This window comes from Aspergillus viridinutans (genome assembly GCF_018404265.1).
Source record: "Aspergillus viridinutans IFM 47045 DNA, scaffold_4, whole genome shotgun sequence".
NCBI lineage: Eukaryota > Fungi > Ascomycota > Eurotiomycetes > Eurotiales > Aspergillaceae > Aspergillus > Aspergillus viridinutans.
This window is the reverse complement of record NW_025091220.1, coordinates 831,035-846,101: the sequence shown is the minus strand read 5'-3', so window position 1 is coordinate 846,101 and position 15,067 is coordinate 831,035. Positions and strand designations below refer to the sequence as shown.

The window sequence follows — 15,067 nt, the reverse complement described above, 5'->3', positions numbered from 1 at the left end:
ATGTAAACTCCCAACACGAGTGGTCACTGGTCCGGAGAAACGTGAGAAACATACCTATTGGCAGCGGCCTCAGGCCCCCAAATGACCATCGTTTTCCAGGTTCCATTCCATTCCTTCTCAGCCCTCGCTCTCTTCTCCTCAACCTTTCCTCTTGTGTTTCCCTCCTTGTTGCGCTTCTCGGGATTCTCTTTCCTCTCAATCCATTGACCATTGTACAATATTCTCCCCTCAACATCCTTTCATTCTTTGCATATTCATCGTTCAAGGTCTCATTGACCTCATCACTTGGTCAAGCGCCGTCTCTGTTCTTCAGGCTTGGCAGACGACCAGTGTCGAGTCTCTGCGTATCTCCGCTCCGTGTTTACCTCCATCTTCAATCCTCAGACCAACAATTTCCTACTCAGCGACTCGCAATCATGAGCTCCTCGGAAGATGATACCCCACTCGTCAGAGCAAATGGTCGTTCCGCAGGTGAGTTCTCTTCACCGTGGCGTCACAGGGTGTTGGCTCTTCGCAACCCTTCGCACCACCCTGTTTCCTCTCATTTCTCAGTTTGTTTTGATTCCTCAATCTGCTCATTCTTACACCATTATTCAACTCTATCTGACCTTTCATGGGACCTCAGCTACCTCTACGGACGTGAAAATGGAGGATACGCCTGAGACCAACGGCCATGTCGACCCTGGCGTTTCTCTTCGCTTTGGGCCTGTCAAAGGTGCGGCAGATGTTGATATGCAGGATGCTTCGGATGCCAATACCGGTATTGCTGGCAAGAGGAAGGCGCGGACAAGTGTCGGCCAAAGGAAATCCTATGCAGAGCCAGAGAGCAGCGAGGACGAAGATCAGCCCTTGGTACGCCGAACCTCTTTACGCCATCTCCCTCGTTTTTCCTAGGTTGCGACGCTTTTGTCGCTTTTTGGTTTCAGCGTCTGACCGTTCGACAGAGCAAGCGCCGTCGCACGTCCGTTAAGCACGAAGATCCTGAGACCGACGAAGATGTGCCCCTAGCACTCAATGGAAGGAAGCTTCCCAAGGCTTCCGAAACCGCTGTCGGTGCCGATGAATCTGACTCCGATGTCCCAATCGAGCGAAAGCTAGTGGCCCAAAAGATGAAAATTCAGCAGAAGGCAGAAAGGGACGCTAGGGCCAGCCGGAAGAGCGAAGCATCACAGGCTGCAAAGGCGACAGCTGCCGTCAAGAAGAAACAGGCTAATGGTGTGAAGAAGGAACCTGTCGATGAGAAGAAACCGACAGTCAAGAAGGCAACCAAACAAGCCAATGCAGAGCCGGCAGCTTCTGCCAGAAACGGGAAATCGAAGGCGTCACCTGTCAAGAAGGAAGAAAGCACTGAAGCTGAGGAAGGTGAAGAAGAAGAGGAAGAGTACAGATGGTGGGAGGATCCGACCAAGGGCGACGGGACAATCAAGTGGACGACCCTCGAACACAACGGCGTTGTTTTTCCTCCTCCCTACGAGCCTCTACCAAGCGATGTCAAGATGAAGTACGACGGCGTTCCGGTCACTCTTCACCCCGAAGCCGAAGAAGTGGCGGGATTTTTCGGTAGCATGCTGAATGCGAGTCAACATGTGGGAAATCCAGTCTTCCAGAAGAACTTCTTTATGGATTTCAAAGAGGTCTTGAAAAATACAGGTGGAGCGAAGGATCCAAAGGGCAACAAAATCGAGATCAAGGAGTTTTCTAAATGCGATTTCCAGCCAATCTTTGTTTACTACGAGGCCAAACGAATTGAGAAGAAGAATCATCCTCCGGCTGAGAAGAAACGTCTAAAGGCGGAGAAGGATGCTGCCGAAGCGCCATATATGTACTGCGTCTGGGACGGTCGCAAGCAGAAGGTCGGCAATTTCCGAGTTGAACCGCCAGCGCTGTTCCGTGGCCGTGGTGAACACCCTAAGACTGGTCGTGTGAAGGCAAGAGTCCAGCCGGAGCAGATCACTATCAACATCGGAAAAGATGCCCCTGTTCCCCCGCCACCCGAAGGTCATCGCTGGAAGGAGGTCAAGCACGATCAAGAAGGAACATGGCTCGCTATGTGGCAGGAGAACATCAACGGCAATTACAAGTATGTGATGCTTGCTGCCAACTCTGACGTCAAGGGCCTGAGCGATTACAAAAAATTTGAGAAGGCGCGCGAACTCAAGAAGCACATCGACCGCATTCGCAAGGATTATCAAAAGGCCTTGAAACATGAGCTGATGGTTGAGCGGCAGAAGGCAACAGCTGTCTATCTCATTGACCAGTTTGCTCTTCGTGCGGGTAATGAGAAGGGTGAGGACGAGGCTGAAACTGTCGGATGCTGCTCTCTGAAATATGAGAACGTCACCCTCAAGCCCCCAAACAAAGTTATCTTCGATTTCCTGGGTAAGGACAGTATTCGATTCTATGACGAAGTTGAGGTCGATCCTCAAGTCTTCAAGAACCTGAAAATCTTCAAGAAACCCCCCAAGAAGGAAGGGGATGAGATCTTCGATAGATTAACGGTGTGTGCTCAGCCCGGTCGTTCTGTGATGATCATCATTAAGATGCTAACTTTTTTCCAAGACATCTGCCCTGAACAAACACCTTTCGAATTACATGCCGGGCTTGACCGCCAAGGTGTTCCGTACGTACAACGCTTCGTACACTATGGCCACGCTCCTTAAGGACATGAAAGCAACCGGCAGTATCGCAGAGAAGGTCAAGGCATATAACGACGCGAACCGCAGGGTCGCCATCCTCTGCAATCACAAGCGGACTGTTACCGCATCACATGCCAACCAGATGGAGAAGATGAGCGAGCGTGTAAGTCTGTCCTCTGAGATGTTCATAATGATGATTGCTAATCTCAAGGTCGTGATCAGATCAAGGGACTCCGTTATCAGAGATGGCGATTGAAGCAACAGATGCTTGGGTTGGACCCTAGTCTCAAGAAGAAGAAGGGTGCCAAGTTCTTCGAGCTGGACGAGGACATTAGTATGGAATGGGTGAAGGAGCACCAAGCCTACCTAATCGAAGAACAGCGACAGAAGATTAAGAAGAAGTTTGAGAAGGAGAATGAGAAGCTTGCTGCGGAAGGAGAGAAGGAGATGAAGGCCAGCGAGCTCGAAAGCCGGCTCGAGGCGGTCAAGGACATGGAGAACAAGTTCAAGAAAGAAAATAAGACGGGCAAAGTCGAAGTTGAGGGCAAGGGCCCCAGCGTCGAAAAGCTCGAAGCAGCCATCACGAAGCTGGAGCAGCGCATTGAGACAATGGAGCTCCAAGCTCAGGACAAGGAAGAAAACAAGGAAGTCGCTTTGGGAACTTCGAAAATCGTGAGTCGCCCATCCTCTGCCCCATGATCATGAGATGCGCCGGAGTCTCGACTGACATTTGCTAGAATTACATTGATCCTCGTCTTACGGTCGTCTTCAGCAAGAAGTTCAATGTACCCATCGAGAAGTTCTTCTCCAAGTCCTTGCGGGAGAAGTTCGAATGGGCCATCAAATCAGTTGACGAAAACTGGGAGTTCTAGATGATATCGTTTAGGGCTGTTCCAGTTGATCCTCACCATTTATTACTTCATGAATTTCTTTTAACGTCTCAGCATTCTTTATAGCGACTAGACGGAGTGCTCCGTAGCATACGTTCCAGTTTGAAGCCTTTTCTTGCCACAATGCTTGCGTGGGAAGCCTCTGTCTATCGACCTGCTCAAGCAATGTGCTTCGGGCAGTAGATGAATTTAGCTTGGGTTCATTCAGCACGTTCTTCTTGATTAGAATCTCTGCTTTTGTTCTTTGATTGCGTCTGCTCTCAGAAACTGTCTTCTCCGCTGGGTGAGTTTGTTCCAGCTATCTGACTGGTATCGTTCAAGAGAGATAGATAGATTATACAGCTGTCGACAAACTTGCAGATCTACAATATAGATGCTTGTCAAAGTCACTCATCTGGCTCGCAAAGAGAAATTAGTCCGTTTCCAATGATCACAATCCCATGTCACAGGAGTCCTGCAAGATTGCACCACGCAAGCAATACGAATGGAACGAAGTACCATCATTATACATTTTTCATCTAGTTATGCGGTCCGAGTCAAATGTAGGCATCAATGGCAAAGAAACATGTTGGCCATGTACGACAACAAAGAGTAGCAGAAATGTACAGTAAAGATGCAGACGGGAGATTTCAGCGCAGTCAAAAGTGCATATGCTATGTTATGTACACCCAAGTCTACATGTCCATAAGGGTCATGAGCAGAAGAAGAAGCAGCACTCTCTGAAGCAAGGAAAATGATGAAGTATGCAGATGGACACGAAGAGGATATCAGGAACATGCCGGTGCTGACGGTCGCGGAGCCGGAGGTTGAGGAGAAGAGGAGTAGAAGACGAAAGTTAAATTACAGAGAAGAAGATAGTCAGGACATGGAAACGCTCTTTTGTGGATGAATCTGACCAGTGATTGATTCCTGGCGAGATGGCTGTGTGGCGCGTGACGCTCTTTTCCAGTGTAGAATTCAAGGGTCACCGTGTGGTGGTCTGGAAGAGAAAAGGGGCTGATGACAGGTGGCTGCTCGTTCGCGCTTCGTCCGACGGAGACCGGCGATGCTTTTGTAGGTAGGGCGAATTGCTTGAAAACAGGCTAAGGGCTCTATGGCCACCAGCCCATACGTTTGTAGCTATCGACCATGGCGTGGACTCCGGCCGCATCAAAGCGTTCGCGTGTAGGCCTCCATCCGGTAGTTGTTTCGAACAAGGTGCCATCAATCGACATATCCTGGTCCTTGATGACATCTTTCTCAAGGAACGGGCCGATCGGCCCGGGACGTGTGATGCCCTTTTTCTCCAATAGCTCTGCCCAGCCCTGTAAACTCACCTCATTCATGTCATCGACAACATCGTCAAGGTTCAACTTGGCGAGTTGAGATGCCAGCGATCCGAGGAACGAGTATTTGAGCCCAAAGACTGTGGACAAAGCCTCCGCAACATGCTCCTGGCGAGTGTCGCCGTGGTCGACGACGTTGAAAGCAATCGGGGCGGATTTGTCAACGGTGGCCGCCCTCCATTTGGCCGCTTTCCACAGAGCGCTGGCTGCGTCTTTTACGTAGAGCGTGTTAATCTTCAGGTTCTTGGTGTAGAGGAATTCCAGATCCGTTTCCATATCCAGGTGTACCCGCGCCAGGCAGATACCCATCGCGAAATAACCCGAGTCGTATTCACCGTAAACGTGTGGAAGTCGCAACAGACAGTAGTTGAGGCCTGGAATCTTCTTCAGCTCATCCGAAGCCTTCAGCTTCCATTTGGCAAGCCGGTGCCAGGGCTCGAGCTTGTCGTTCTCTTTTCGAGGGGAAGAGCCAGGCTTGTATACATGAGCGGTTGAGCACTCGACGAAGGAACGGATGCCTCGACGAGCCACTTCGCGACCCAATGCCACCGTAAGATTGTAACTCCGTAGTTCGTAGACATCATCTGGCTGAGAGTGCCGTGTCTCACCACCGCAGTTGATCACATAGTCGAATTGTTCTCCGTTTGCACGGTCAAATATCCGCGGGAAGTGCTCTTTACATTCGTATCACACGACCGTCAGCAGCAGTTTCAGAGCGAAATATGAGATGAAGTAGTTACTCACGTTCCCGACTAGCGTCTGCTTGAACGAACTTATCTTTAGAGCATGCCTCCTCGAACTCGGGTGCCAACCAGGCCAGCTGAGGGAGGACCTTGTCCACAAGTCGGACCTCCGAAGCGAGGTTGTTTTCATGAATATACAGAGCTAGATGACGACCGATGAATCCTAAAGCGTTTTACGAGTCATATGTCAGCGATCCTTTCCATTTACCCCCTTTTCTCGCATAAGAATCAAGATCGCATCGCGCATACCTAATCCTCCGACGATGAGCACAGCAGGCTTTTTCCCTTGGTCGCTCCCCATGATCGTATGCGACGGTAGTTCAGAAACGCACTTCGATAGTACACTCGCTTTCCTCTGACCTCGACTGTTTAGCCGATTGTGTAACCCAGAGTTGACTCAAGTGAAATGTGTTGAATCGAGCTGGTTGACGCCCCGCACCCGAGTTCGACAAACGAAAATAATGCGGGGGAAATATTCAGAAAAGGGGGAGGGGGAAAGAGAAAGAGAATGATCAGAGAGGAGATTAGTATCGGCCCGCTAACGACGAATGTGTTGACAAGTCTAAATGAGTTTTTTTCTCGGCCGGTTCTTAACAGTCCCAAGAAAGAAAGCAGAAAAGAAAAGGGAAAAGGAGATGCCAACGTGCACGACACACGAGGGCGGCTCAAGATGGTCACTTGGGGGGCAATCATTTTGGGACTAAGAGACGCCTTGATGAGCCGGAGCGTATCAGCTTCAATGGAGTCAAACCTAACGCCCCCCCGGCCTCTGAAACAGCCTCCTCTGATCTACTGTCGATGAGTAGTCGCATTACGCTTACAAATTCCTTTCTTTCTTTTGCTAAGACGATGGTTGTTCATGAATTGACTGATACATCATTCTTGTTAAGGACGCCTCGACATGAGAATTGAAGATCAGTATGATGACGGAACTGGCTTGACTACCTTAAATCTGTCTACGGTATGACCCGAACCAAACCCAAGGACCCAATGATCGCCTTGGTTGTACACGGTAGACCAGTAACAACCTTCAGTATCCCACCACTAGCTTCCTCGACGCTCTCGCTTACCGACTCTCCTTCTTCTTGTCCACTCGCAGAACCATAGCATATGCATGCCTACCGAATATGAGGGCCGCCTTCCCTTGCGAGAGTGATTTCTCCCACGAACAAAAAACAAGATGATGATAGTCACGACGGTGTTGAACCCACGGAAAAGGTGGAGGTCCTCTTGCATTTTCCCAACCGAGCAAACTCCGTTAGCGCTACGTCTAGAAATTTCGCCAGAATAGTGGGGATACCCGCTGTTCAGCATAACCAATATCTGCTTGGTCTCTGCAGGGAACCCAAAATTGATTGATCATCTCTTCCCCTGCCAAGCACGCGGTGTGGGACGCCCTCCGTTCTTCAGGGACACCGTCCGATCATCGTTCCGCCCCTAAGTGGGTTTGCGACCAGGAGGTACGAAGCCACATGCCCGAAAGAGGAACGATAGCGCAAGAGGCGCAATAGGCGCAGGAAATTACCAGCGGATTTGGATTGTTGGTCATGATCACGGTGAGATACCAAGGGACAATACCAAGAACGATCGGATTGCGAGACATAAATCCCGGTTGGACAGTGCGAGGTTGAAGCCCGAGCCTGGGGTCAAGCTTTCACGACGAAGCTGATCGTCTGGGATATGAAATGGATGATCGACGTTTATTCATTTGTGCTACTTGTGCTACTTGTTCATATTGAGCTGCTCAAGATGGAGCATGTGAAGTAATAGCAGTTATTCTGGGGCAATTTGAATTGATTCGTCGTAAAAATGCGGTAGACTTTGGCGAGACTTCGGCGGGCCTTCACTCTTGAGCATTTGAGCACTCGCTGGCGAATGGGCTTCAATGAACAATTTGGAATTACCAAAAGCTTACTCAGACACATCTAAGGTAGACTAGAGCCTAAAAGGTCTATGGTCATAGCCTATCTATTATTGCTATTTCCACGTCGTGCTCGAGCCACGGCTGCGACGATCCAAATCCCGCAATGAATGAATATCGCTCAGAGCAACAAGGCGGGCATGTCGCACTCTAATTTTCCTCCATTTGCCTCATTTCCGAGTCAAGAATTGCAAAAGGAACTTATGTCCAAGCGTTCCGCGTATTTAGCCTAGATCATGACGCATTGTCTCCTTTGAAGCTGGTCGTTCCATAAAGCCATGTCTCAACTGTGGTGGAATGAATGGCTGCAACTCTAGTGAGGACTCGACGGACTCGTTCTTCTGAACTATTGTCCTGATCAGTATACTTTCGGTCCTGGTAAGCGTTTGGTATGAATCTTGTACCTCACTACTTGGCATAAACTGAATCACGGTGCGAACTTTACCCGTGCTTTCACACTCTCTTTTGTGGTAGGTTCTTCTGCAGCATAGATCCTGCAGCCTTGGACCAAACAAGTTGCTCAGGAGACAACATGAAGCATCACAAGGATGTGGAATCGCCGATTTCCAGCCTCACTTTGATCATCCCCTTGGACTCTCCATGATTTGCGAAGTTCCTGCATCACAAATTCCCAGTCGTCCTCCCTACCCTGGCGTACCCTTATGAAGAATTCGGACCAGTCGAACTTGACCGACGCCGCCACAACTGTTTGTGGTGCTGGAGGACTGCTGTCCCACTTTGAGATCTCCTTGTTGAGTTGAGCGCTAGGATCCCATTCATGGATGTTGCATTCCTCCGCCATGTGCGCTAGGAAGGATGCTGCAGATTGAAAGATCCGGAAGGGGACCCAAACAGGCGCCATGTTCGGCTGGGTTGAGGCGGATACCAGGAACTTTGTCTGCTGTTGTAGTGTGTCTTCAGGCGTCCGCGCTGTGTCTGCAGTAGTGGATCTTGAGTGGTTGGTTATTACTGAGTCCGTTTTCGGGGTTCCTGAGTGTTCAGCATGGTTTATATTTCTTGCCTCATTCACGCTGACGGGGTCCTGTGTTCTCATGGTGTTATTTGCGGTGTTGTTGATAGAGCTGAATGGCCTAATAGCCCTGGCATCTGCACTTCTGAGCCGTGAGGGTGAGGCATTGAGATCATCGGGGGCCCTTCTTTTCCCTAACTTGTTATTGCTTTCGTCAACCCTAGACGATAAGCTTCCTGCCGGTCCATTGGTAAGAACAAGGCTCGAGGAAGACGTCGCTTTGGCAGCCGCATCGCTTGGGGTTTGAGGAGTCTGCGTTGCCCTTCCTGTCAGACATCATATCGAATCACGCAATGAAAAGAGCACATTCATGTCACTAACCATATTAGCCTTGAGTATGCTTCGAGCCTTCTTCTGCAGCAGCATCTCAATCACACGCACTATCCTATTACAGTATCAACGCAGTTCAGACAGCGGCAAATCAACAAATAAACTGGATACTCACTCGTTCTTCCTCTCCGGATAGATACAAAGAGAAGCCGGATCCTCTCGAGAATCCTTCATAAGGAACCTTTCCCTATTCAGCTCCGTACCCCAATACAGCATCCCATACCGGCCCAAAAAGCTCGCAGCACACGACATCCGCTCCTGTTTAGATTGCTCCAACATTCCCCACTCAAACCCAAACTGTTCGGTGTGTTCCGTAAGCCGCGAGAGGAACTCCTTGTGATATTGGTCTTTCAAATCGAGAAACAACGTAAAATCGCGGTATCGCATGTTGAGGCGCAGAACACCATCGTCCAGAGCTTCTTCCATGGCATTCTTCTCGGTATGTCCGATGGAGAGAGTTCGCTGGCTTCTTCTTTTGGAGGCCATCTTGCGTGTTCTAAGCGTGATCAGTCATCAGTTTAGTTTTGGGCAGGCGAGGTGTGAGTATTGAACGAGAGCGTGGGAAGCGTTCCTGTTCAGGAAGAGTGTGGTAAGTTGGCCCTGTTAATAAAGACCTGAGATGTTTCAACAAATGTTGTGAATGTGAAGTGAGCAGGGTGTTAGTGGTTCATGTGTTAGACTGTCTTAGTCGTCGGTTCAAAATCACACCTCTCTTTGCAATTTCGAAGTATTCACAAGAAACAATATTTGTAGGCTTGTGAAATTTATGCAGAAGGCTATTGCTATTGCAAGCAAGATAATTAGCTATGCTTCCTTACTATACTTCATGTGTGGAAATGCCGTTCATAATGGATGGGTTTCTTCTACTGTTCAGAATAGCATTGTTAAGCAGGATTAGACTGAGAAAATGAGCTTGTAGTTTTTCAGGACTCAGTGAGTATTGATCAGAATGACTTAGCAGAGCTATGTAGCATCATGGTCATCATAATATAGCAGGAAAGCTTACAGAAAGCAAGACATAACTTGACCAAGCTGAACAACTTAGTCTGTATACAGGAAGTTTCCTTCAAAGGCTTGCTCGGCGCGCAGAACATAAGCAGATGTTGGTCTTTGACTCCATTACTCTGCCCCCAGATATTTCAAAGAGTTTCTGAGTTCTTTGATCGCCGTATCAACATCATCAAATGTCAGTGCGGACACTGCCCAACGGGCATGCTTTTGGGCTAGAGCAATGGCTTGGTCATCGATCCCCTGTGAATTGCTTTGACTTGAAGCCGAGACTGTGGGTACGGCCGCTGGTGCTGGTTGCTGGACCGGGCGCGAGACTACTGGTACCGGTGCTGTATGGGGTTGTGCAGGTGGTGAAGGACCCCAGGCACTTGGCTTGGGTTGATTATAGAAATAGCTGGGTTGGTTGAATGTAGCTGGGGGACTTGAAGGAAGGTTGGAAGGAGGAGGAAAGGAGTGGAACGAATTAGAATCAGCAGGATGATGAGCGCCCAGGCTTGCAGGTGTGTCTGGGAGATTCGGGATTGACGAAGAAGAGGCAAAAGTTGCTGGAGCTGAAGGAAGCTCTAATGTCGAGCCTTGCTCGGCAGCAGGACCTGTTTCTGGGGCTGATGTCCGTGGAGCACTTGTTGGAACATCGGGTATGGTAAACGCATCACCTGTACGCTGCGGCCGAGTAGCCGATGAAGATCTCGACGGGTGCAACGATTCGTCCATTGATGACTGCTGTGCCATAGCTCTTTCGGCACGCTCAGATTCATCAGGGACCTCCTCCACAGTTGGTTGCTGCGCCTGCGAGGCAAGATCTGCGGCAGACTGTGCCTCAAGATCATCCTCGGTCACTGTCGGCCCTTCTGTCTGGTCGCCTTCCTCGATGACCGGGTTTGTTGCGTTAGGATCCTCTCCGGCCTTGATCGCCTTCACAATTCTCAGCGCATGATACTTGGCAAACTTGATTTTCGCAGCAATTTCGGGTTCGAGGGGATTCCAAATTTGACATAATTCAAGAAACGTAGCGGCAGCCTGGAACGTGTCTGCCGTTTGCCTGCAACCCGTCAATCACAATCCAACCTGAGGTTTGTCCATGGCTACTCACTTGGTCACCTTGTTGGCCCTCATAGTCGTATCCGCCCGGTTGAAGACCTCCAAGCCGAACTGCTCCACGTAGGCATTCGCCGCGACTGCATCGATCACTGTATCATTATCCGAGTTCTCATTTCTGAACTTTGTACCATAACATGTCAACATTCAGGTACACTATGAAATCGCCCCAGGGGTTCGATCCGCTCGACGTACTTGCTCCAGCTTCTCCATCAGATCCATCGCATAGTGTTCGACTTCATGGTCCGATTTGTGTAATCCTCTCTCGATTATTTGGTTGGCTATCCAGTAGTTACCTGCATTCGGAGAAGAGCATGTGTCAGCGGTGGTGTCTTGAGGGTACAATCGCACAGCACTCACACCAATAGGCAACGACGGGCTTCACCCGCTCAATTTGGGCCGCTCGCGCCGCGAAACGCCCAATGTCCGCAGACTTGAGACTAGCAGGAATATTGCTCGTCATGGATATGAATAGGTTACAACAACGGCTGTATATGTATGGCGAAATCGGGGATTGTTGGGGTGCAGGAGCGGGACGCATGAATAAAGCGGGGATGACGTTGAAGCTCCGATTTTAATGTTGTCGGGCACCGTACCGACCCTGGTGGAATTGAAGTACAACTATGGAGCACCTGTAAATGGACTGCAGAGACATGCATTATACACTGTATGCTTATTTACGATTTTTCAATCTACAACTAAAGACAATGATACAATTTTACATGTCAAGTAAATGATCTCTAAATGATTATTCTCATGTCTCGTTACTTGTACTATCGCCCGGCATCACGCAGAGGTCTCACGGTCATCGACAACTCCGCAGATCCAAGGTAGAATATGTTGCCAAATCTAGTTTTCAAGCATCTTCGACAAACCATTCACCGATATCAACTCGCTCTTCTGCCAAGGCTTCAACCTCAAAGTGATCTTCTACCTGGCCTCCAGGACCTCCAATCCTCTCAAGGACAATCCACACACCACGGCTATCTTCAAGACATGGATGCAGGTCGAAGTCTTCAATACGCACTCCAGATATTGCATCGCTATGGTCTCCGTCTTCTGAAGTCGCCAGAATCTCCTTGTAAGGACCTTGGCCCAGTTCAACTGTCATCAGCACTGGTGAAGGGCCAACGGGATGACTCCCGATCGTAGAACGGCGACTGCGCGCAATAAGCTTGATTCGGGTAAGTCGCGAGACCTGCAAAGGCGCCAGCATCCTGTCTCTTCCCGGTGGCAAGACTCCCATATCTGATAACACTGCTCGCCGTCCTGCTGTTTCGGATGAGAGGGGCTTGACCTCGCATGGAACCATAGATGAGACCCAAAGTGTGAATCGGCCAAGTTGGTCGGGAGCGAATGTGGAACAAACAATTGTGTACACTCCCTTATCCAGGTGTCTCTTTTCAGCAAGAGCCGCTCCACGACGATAGTCGCCGCTATCAGTGATAATGTCGCGGTTGCGAACTCTGGTCACGCGCTTTCCGTTCGAAAAGAACAACTTGGCATGTATTGCAAGTTCGGTGTCGGCCGATTCCAACAAAATGGAAATATCAGTGGCATTCGACAGCGTTAATGTGAACTGCGGATTCGTGGGGTACCGAGCTGATTCTGCATTGCCGCCTGCCGTGGAAGGCATCCAGGAACCCTGGACCTTACTCACGCACATGTATTTATTCTGCGATGGCGCGATATGCACCGGCGAGATCGAGAGAGCGGATAGTGTGAAATTTTGACTCAAAGTAGGCAGCGATTCCTCGGAGACAACTGCCGTATAAGTTGTTCTCGGCGGCATCTCCAGCCTCATTAGCGTGTTGGGTGAGTCCACGTATGGACCTCGATGAAGCGCACCATCACTTAGACAGACACGCTTACCATCTGCATTAAATACGTAAAGGCTAATAAACCCGGCCTGAGAGTCCTCAGATGAAGAATAACCGGATCGATCCATGGTTCTGAAATGCTTGCCGAGGAGCAGCCAGACAGTACCTCCCGTTTCGGAGGTTACTGCAAACTGGGGATTCTTCACGAAGCAGCCCGGAACACCCTTTCCCGCTGCGAGGTCCCATGTAAAATGTATATCTTGGCGGTATTTGAATAGGCCGGGATTCCAATTCAGATAAAGGTTTTCAAAGTTCTGGAAGACCATCTCGCAGTCCATCCAAAACGTCCCAGGAGAGAGTGACGATCGGTCATGCGGCGCGTTTGACTCAAGGGCATTCTCCGTCCTTCCACTAGCCGTGTCGGCTCCAGCCCACGGGTTCTTCAATAACATTTGCCGACGGCCGTTGAACTCTTTCATATCAAGAATCGCATAATCATGCTCACTAACCAAGCCCAGTTCTTCCTCTTCTTTCTCAGTTAGCTTCCCAGTCCCAATAGTCAACAAGACATCGCCATATTGAAACGATTTAAAGAGACGCCTCCATATTTGATCGCTAGTCACGTCCTCATGATGAAGGAAGACTTGTTCAGGTATCCAACCCGTCAGTACCCACAGGTCTGTTCCAGAATTGCTACCAGGAAAGTCATAGCCCCCTCTTAGCTTTAGGTACGCCTTTTCCACAAGCGCAGGCCACAGAAAACTGGCGTTATTTCTATCAACAACGTAAAGTGACCTTGAGGTCTTCGACGATGGCAAGCGGTCATCGATGACTACCTTCCTGAAGCATCCGTTGAAATAAAAACGAAGAATGTATCGCCCTGAAGGCGAAGGTTTGGGGTGACCTGTGTCATACCCGCAGGGATAAATCACAGGTAGATAGCGCTACTTTCAAGTCAGAGCCTGACACGATCATCAGCAGTCGGAGTGGATTACCTTGTCGAGGCCACATTCCGATCGGGAGGTGGTAGCGCAGAGACTGGCGACAACAGAGCAGTCTGTCAAGACGTCTTGTACTAGATCAGTCTTCTCTGACACGGACATCACGAACGTATCGCCGCCGGTATGCGCCAACAGCTCTGAAGGCCGCTTCCACCCATCAAATATGACCTTCTGTTTGTCAGAAAGATGGAGGTCCGGCTTGTCACTAGGTTGTGTTAGCAGTCACTTAGACAATACATGTAGTAAACACTGCATGAACGTACATGAATAATTTCCCCCCCTCACTAGGTTCGAATTCTTCTAGACTCGGAGGCCCTGCCCATGGCGGAAAGATAAATCCATTCAGCTTGGCCCCTTCAAGCAAGATTATCTCTTCACGAGTTGTGAGCGTGCGCGTAGACACCGGTGTCTGTAGCTCCGCTGCATGTCTCTCATGGACCCGAATTGCGGATCGCCAATCCTTGGCTTCTTTGATTCTCTCTGCTCTGGAGAGCCATTCCTTGCATTTCGCATCCAATGACTGCTTGTCGTTAGTGGTGGCTGCCAGAGACAAAGCTTTCATATAATGCTCAGCGGCGTCAATAGCAGCCTCCAGGGCTTGCCTCTGAGAAGTAGCTGCAGATACATCTTGTTCAGCTTTCTAATCACTGGTTAGTCGAGGAGTGCTGCTGGTTAAGCCGAAAAAGTGGAAACTATCTACCAGAGCATGAGCAATTAAAGTCTTTTGCGAAGAGGCGTGGGCTCTAGACATCCTGCCCCACGAGGGGTGACAATCGTTTGGTGAGCGTTTGTATTGGTGTAGCCAGATCTACTACGCGTCACGGCCTGTCAAGCTTGCAACGAGCATCCGCAAGACATTAGGCAGAGATCCGCTAACAAAAGCCACCTATCAGAGTGCGGAGTGATAAAGAAGGTTGACACTGCTTGTGACCGATCCGAGGGGTCGCAGGGAAATCTCCGAGCGTGACATCCGAGGTCAACACCGTCCCGCGATGTGTTGTATGACGGGTTCCGGTTAGTTATTTGATAACAGGTGGAATCAGAATAGTAGAATGCGATGACCTTCCCGATCCCCGAAAGGAGGAAAACTGCGTCTTGCCAGCTAATGTTTGAAAGCTAATTCGCTCCTTCGATCGAATGGATGACGTCGATAGTAATGATGGTATTGAAGCATGTCACCTTGAAGCTGTGTACCAGCCCAATACGGAGTACCTCTCCACGTATGGTTTCGGCGGGGAGGAACGGGAATGCGGCGGGCGGTG

At 49.7% G+C, this 15,067-nt stretch overlaps 5 protein-coding genes across 5 annotated transcripts; 1 reads left to right on the top strand and 4 right to left on the bottom strand.

Moving 5' to 3' along the window:
* Window positions 1-416: 416 nt before the first annotated feature.
* On the top strand, window positions 417-3,508 carry Aspvir_006285 (DNA topoisomerase 1; the record flags this gene model as incomplete). The annotated part of the gene is made up of 6 exons (XM_043269487.1): window positions 417-471; window positions 626-852; window positions 945-2,498; window positions 2,560-2,799; window positions 2,859-3,308; window positions 3,374-3,508. The coding sequence occupies 6 exons, from the start codon at window positions 417-419 to the stop codon at window positions 3,506-3,508; spliced, it is 2,661 nt and encodes an 886-aa protein (XP_043125422.1).
* A 1,109-nt stretch (window positions 3,509-4,617) lies between these two features.
* Window positions 4,618-5,895, bottom strand: Aspvir_006284 (NAD-dependent epimerase/dehydratase family protein; the record flags this gene model as incomplete). Its single annotated transcript, XM_043269486.1, has 3 exons — window positions 4,618-5,525; window positions 5,596-5,757; window positions 5,844-5,895. The coding sequence occupies 3 exons, from the start codon at window positions 5,893-5,895 to the stop codon at window positions 4,618-4,620; spliced, it is 1,122 nt and encodes a 373-aa protein (XP_043125421.1).
* A 2,140-nt stretch (window positions 5,896-8,035) lies between these two features.
* Aspvir_006283 (uncharacterized protein) lies at window positions 8,036-9,361 on the bottom strand (the record flags this gene model as incomplete). The annotated part of the gene is made up of 3 exons (XM_043269485.1): window positions 8,036-8,797; window positions 8,867-8,930; window positions 8,991-9,361. The coding sequence occupies 3 exons, from the start codon at window positions 9,359-9,361 to the stop codon at window positions 8,036-8,038; spliced, it is 1,197 nt and encodes a 398-aa protein (XP_043125420.1).
* Window positions 9,362-9,994: 633 nt separating this feature from the next.
* Aspvir_006282 (uncharacterized protein) lies at window positions 9,995-11,447 on the bottom strand (the record flags this gene model as incomplete). Its single annotated transcript, XM_043269484.1, has 4 exons — window positions 9,995-10,928; window positions 10,980-11,107; window positions 11,180-11,280; window positions 11,345-11,447. The coding sequence occupies 4 exons, from the start codon at window positions 11,445-11,447 to the stop codon at window positions 9,995-9,997; spliced, it is 1,266 nt and encodes a 421-aa protein (XP_043125419.1).
* Window positions 11,448-11,840: 393 nt separating this feature from the next.
* Aspvir_006281 (calpain-like protease PalBory) lies at window positions 11,841-14,556 on the bottom strand (the record flags this gene model as incomplete). The annotated part of the gene is made up of 4 exons (XM_043269483.1): window positions 11,841-13,748; window positions 13,800-14,010; window positions 14,069-14,445; window positions 14,506-14,556. The coding sequence occupies 4 exons, from the start codon at window positions 14,554-14,556 to the stop codon at window positions 11,841-11,843; spliced, it is 2,547 nt and encodes an 848-aa protein (XP_043125418.1).
* Between the last annotated feature and the right edge of the window lie 511 nt (window positions 14,557-15,067).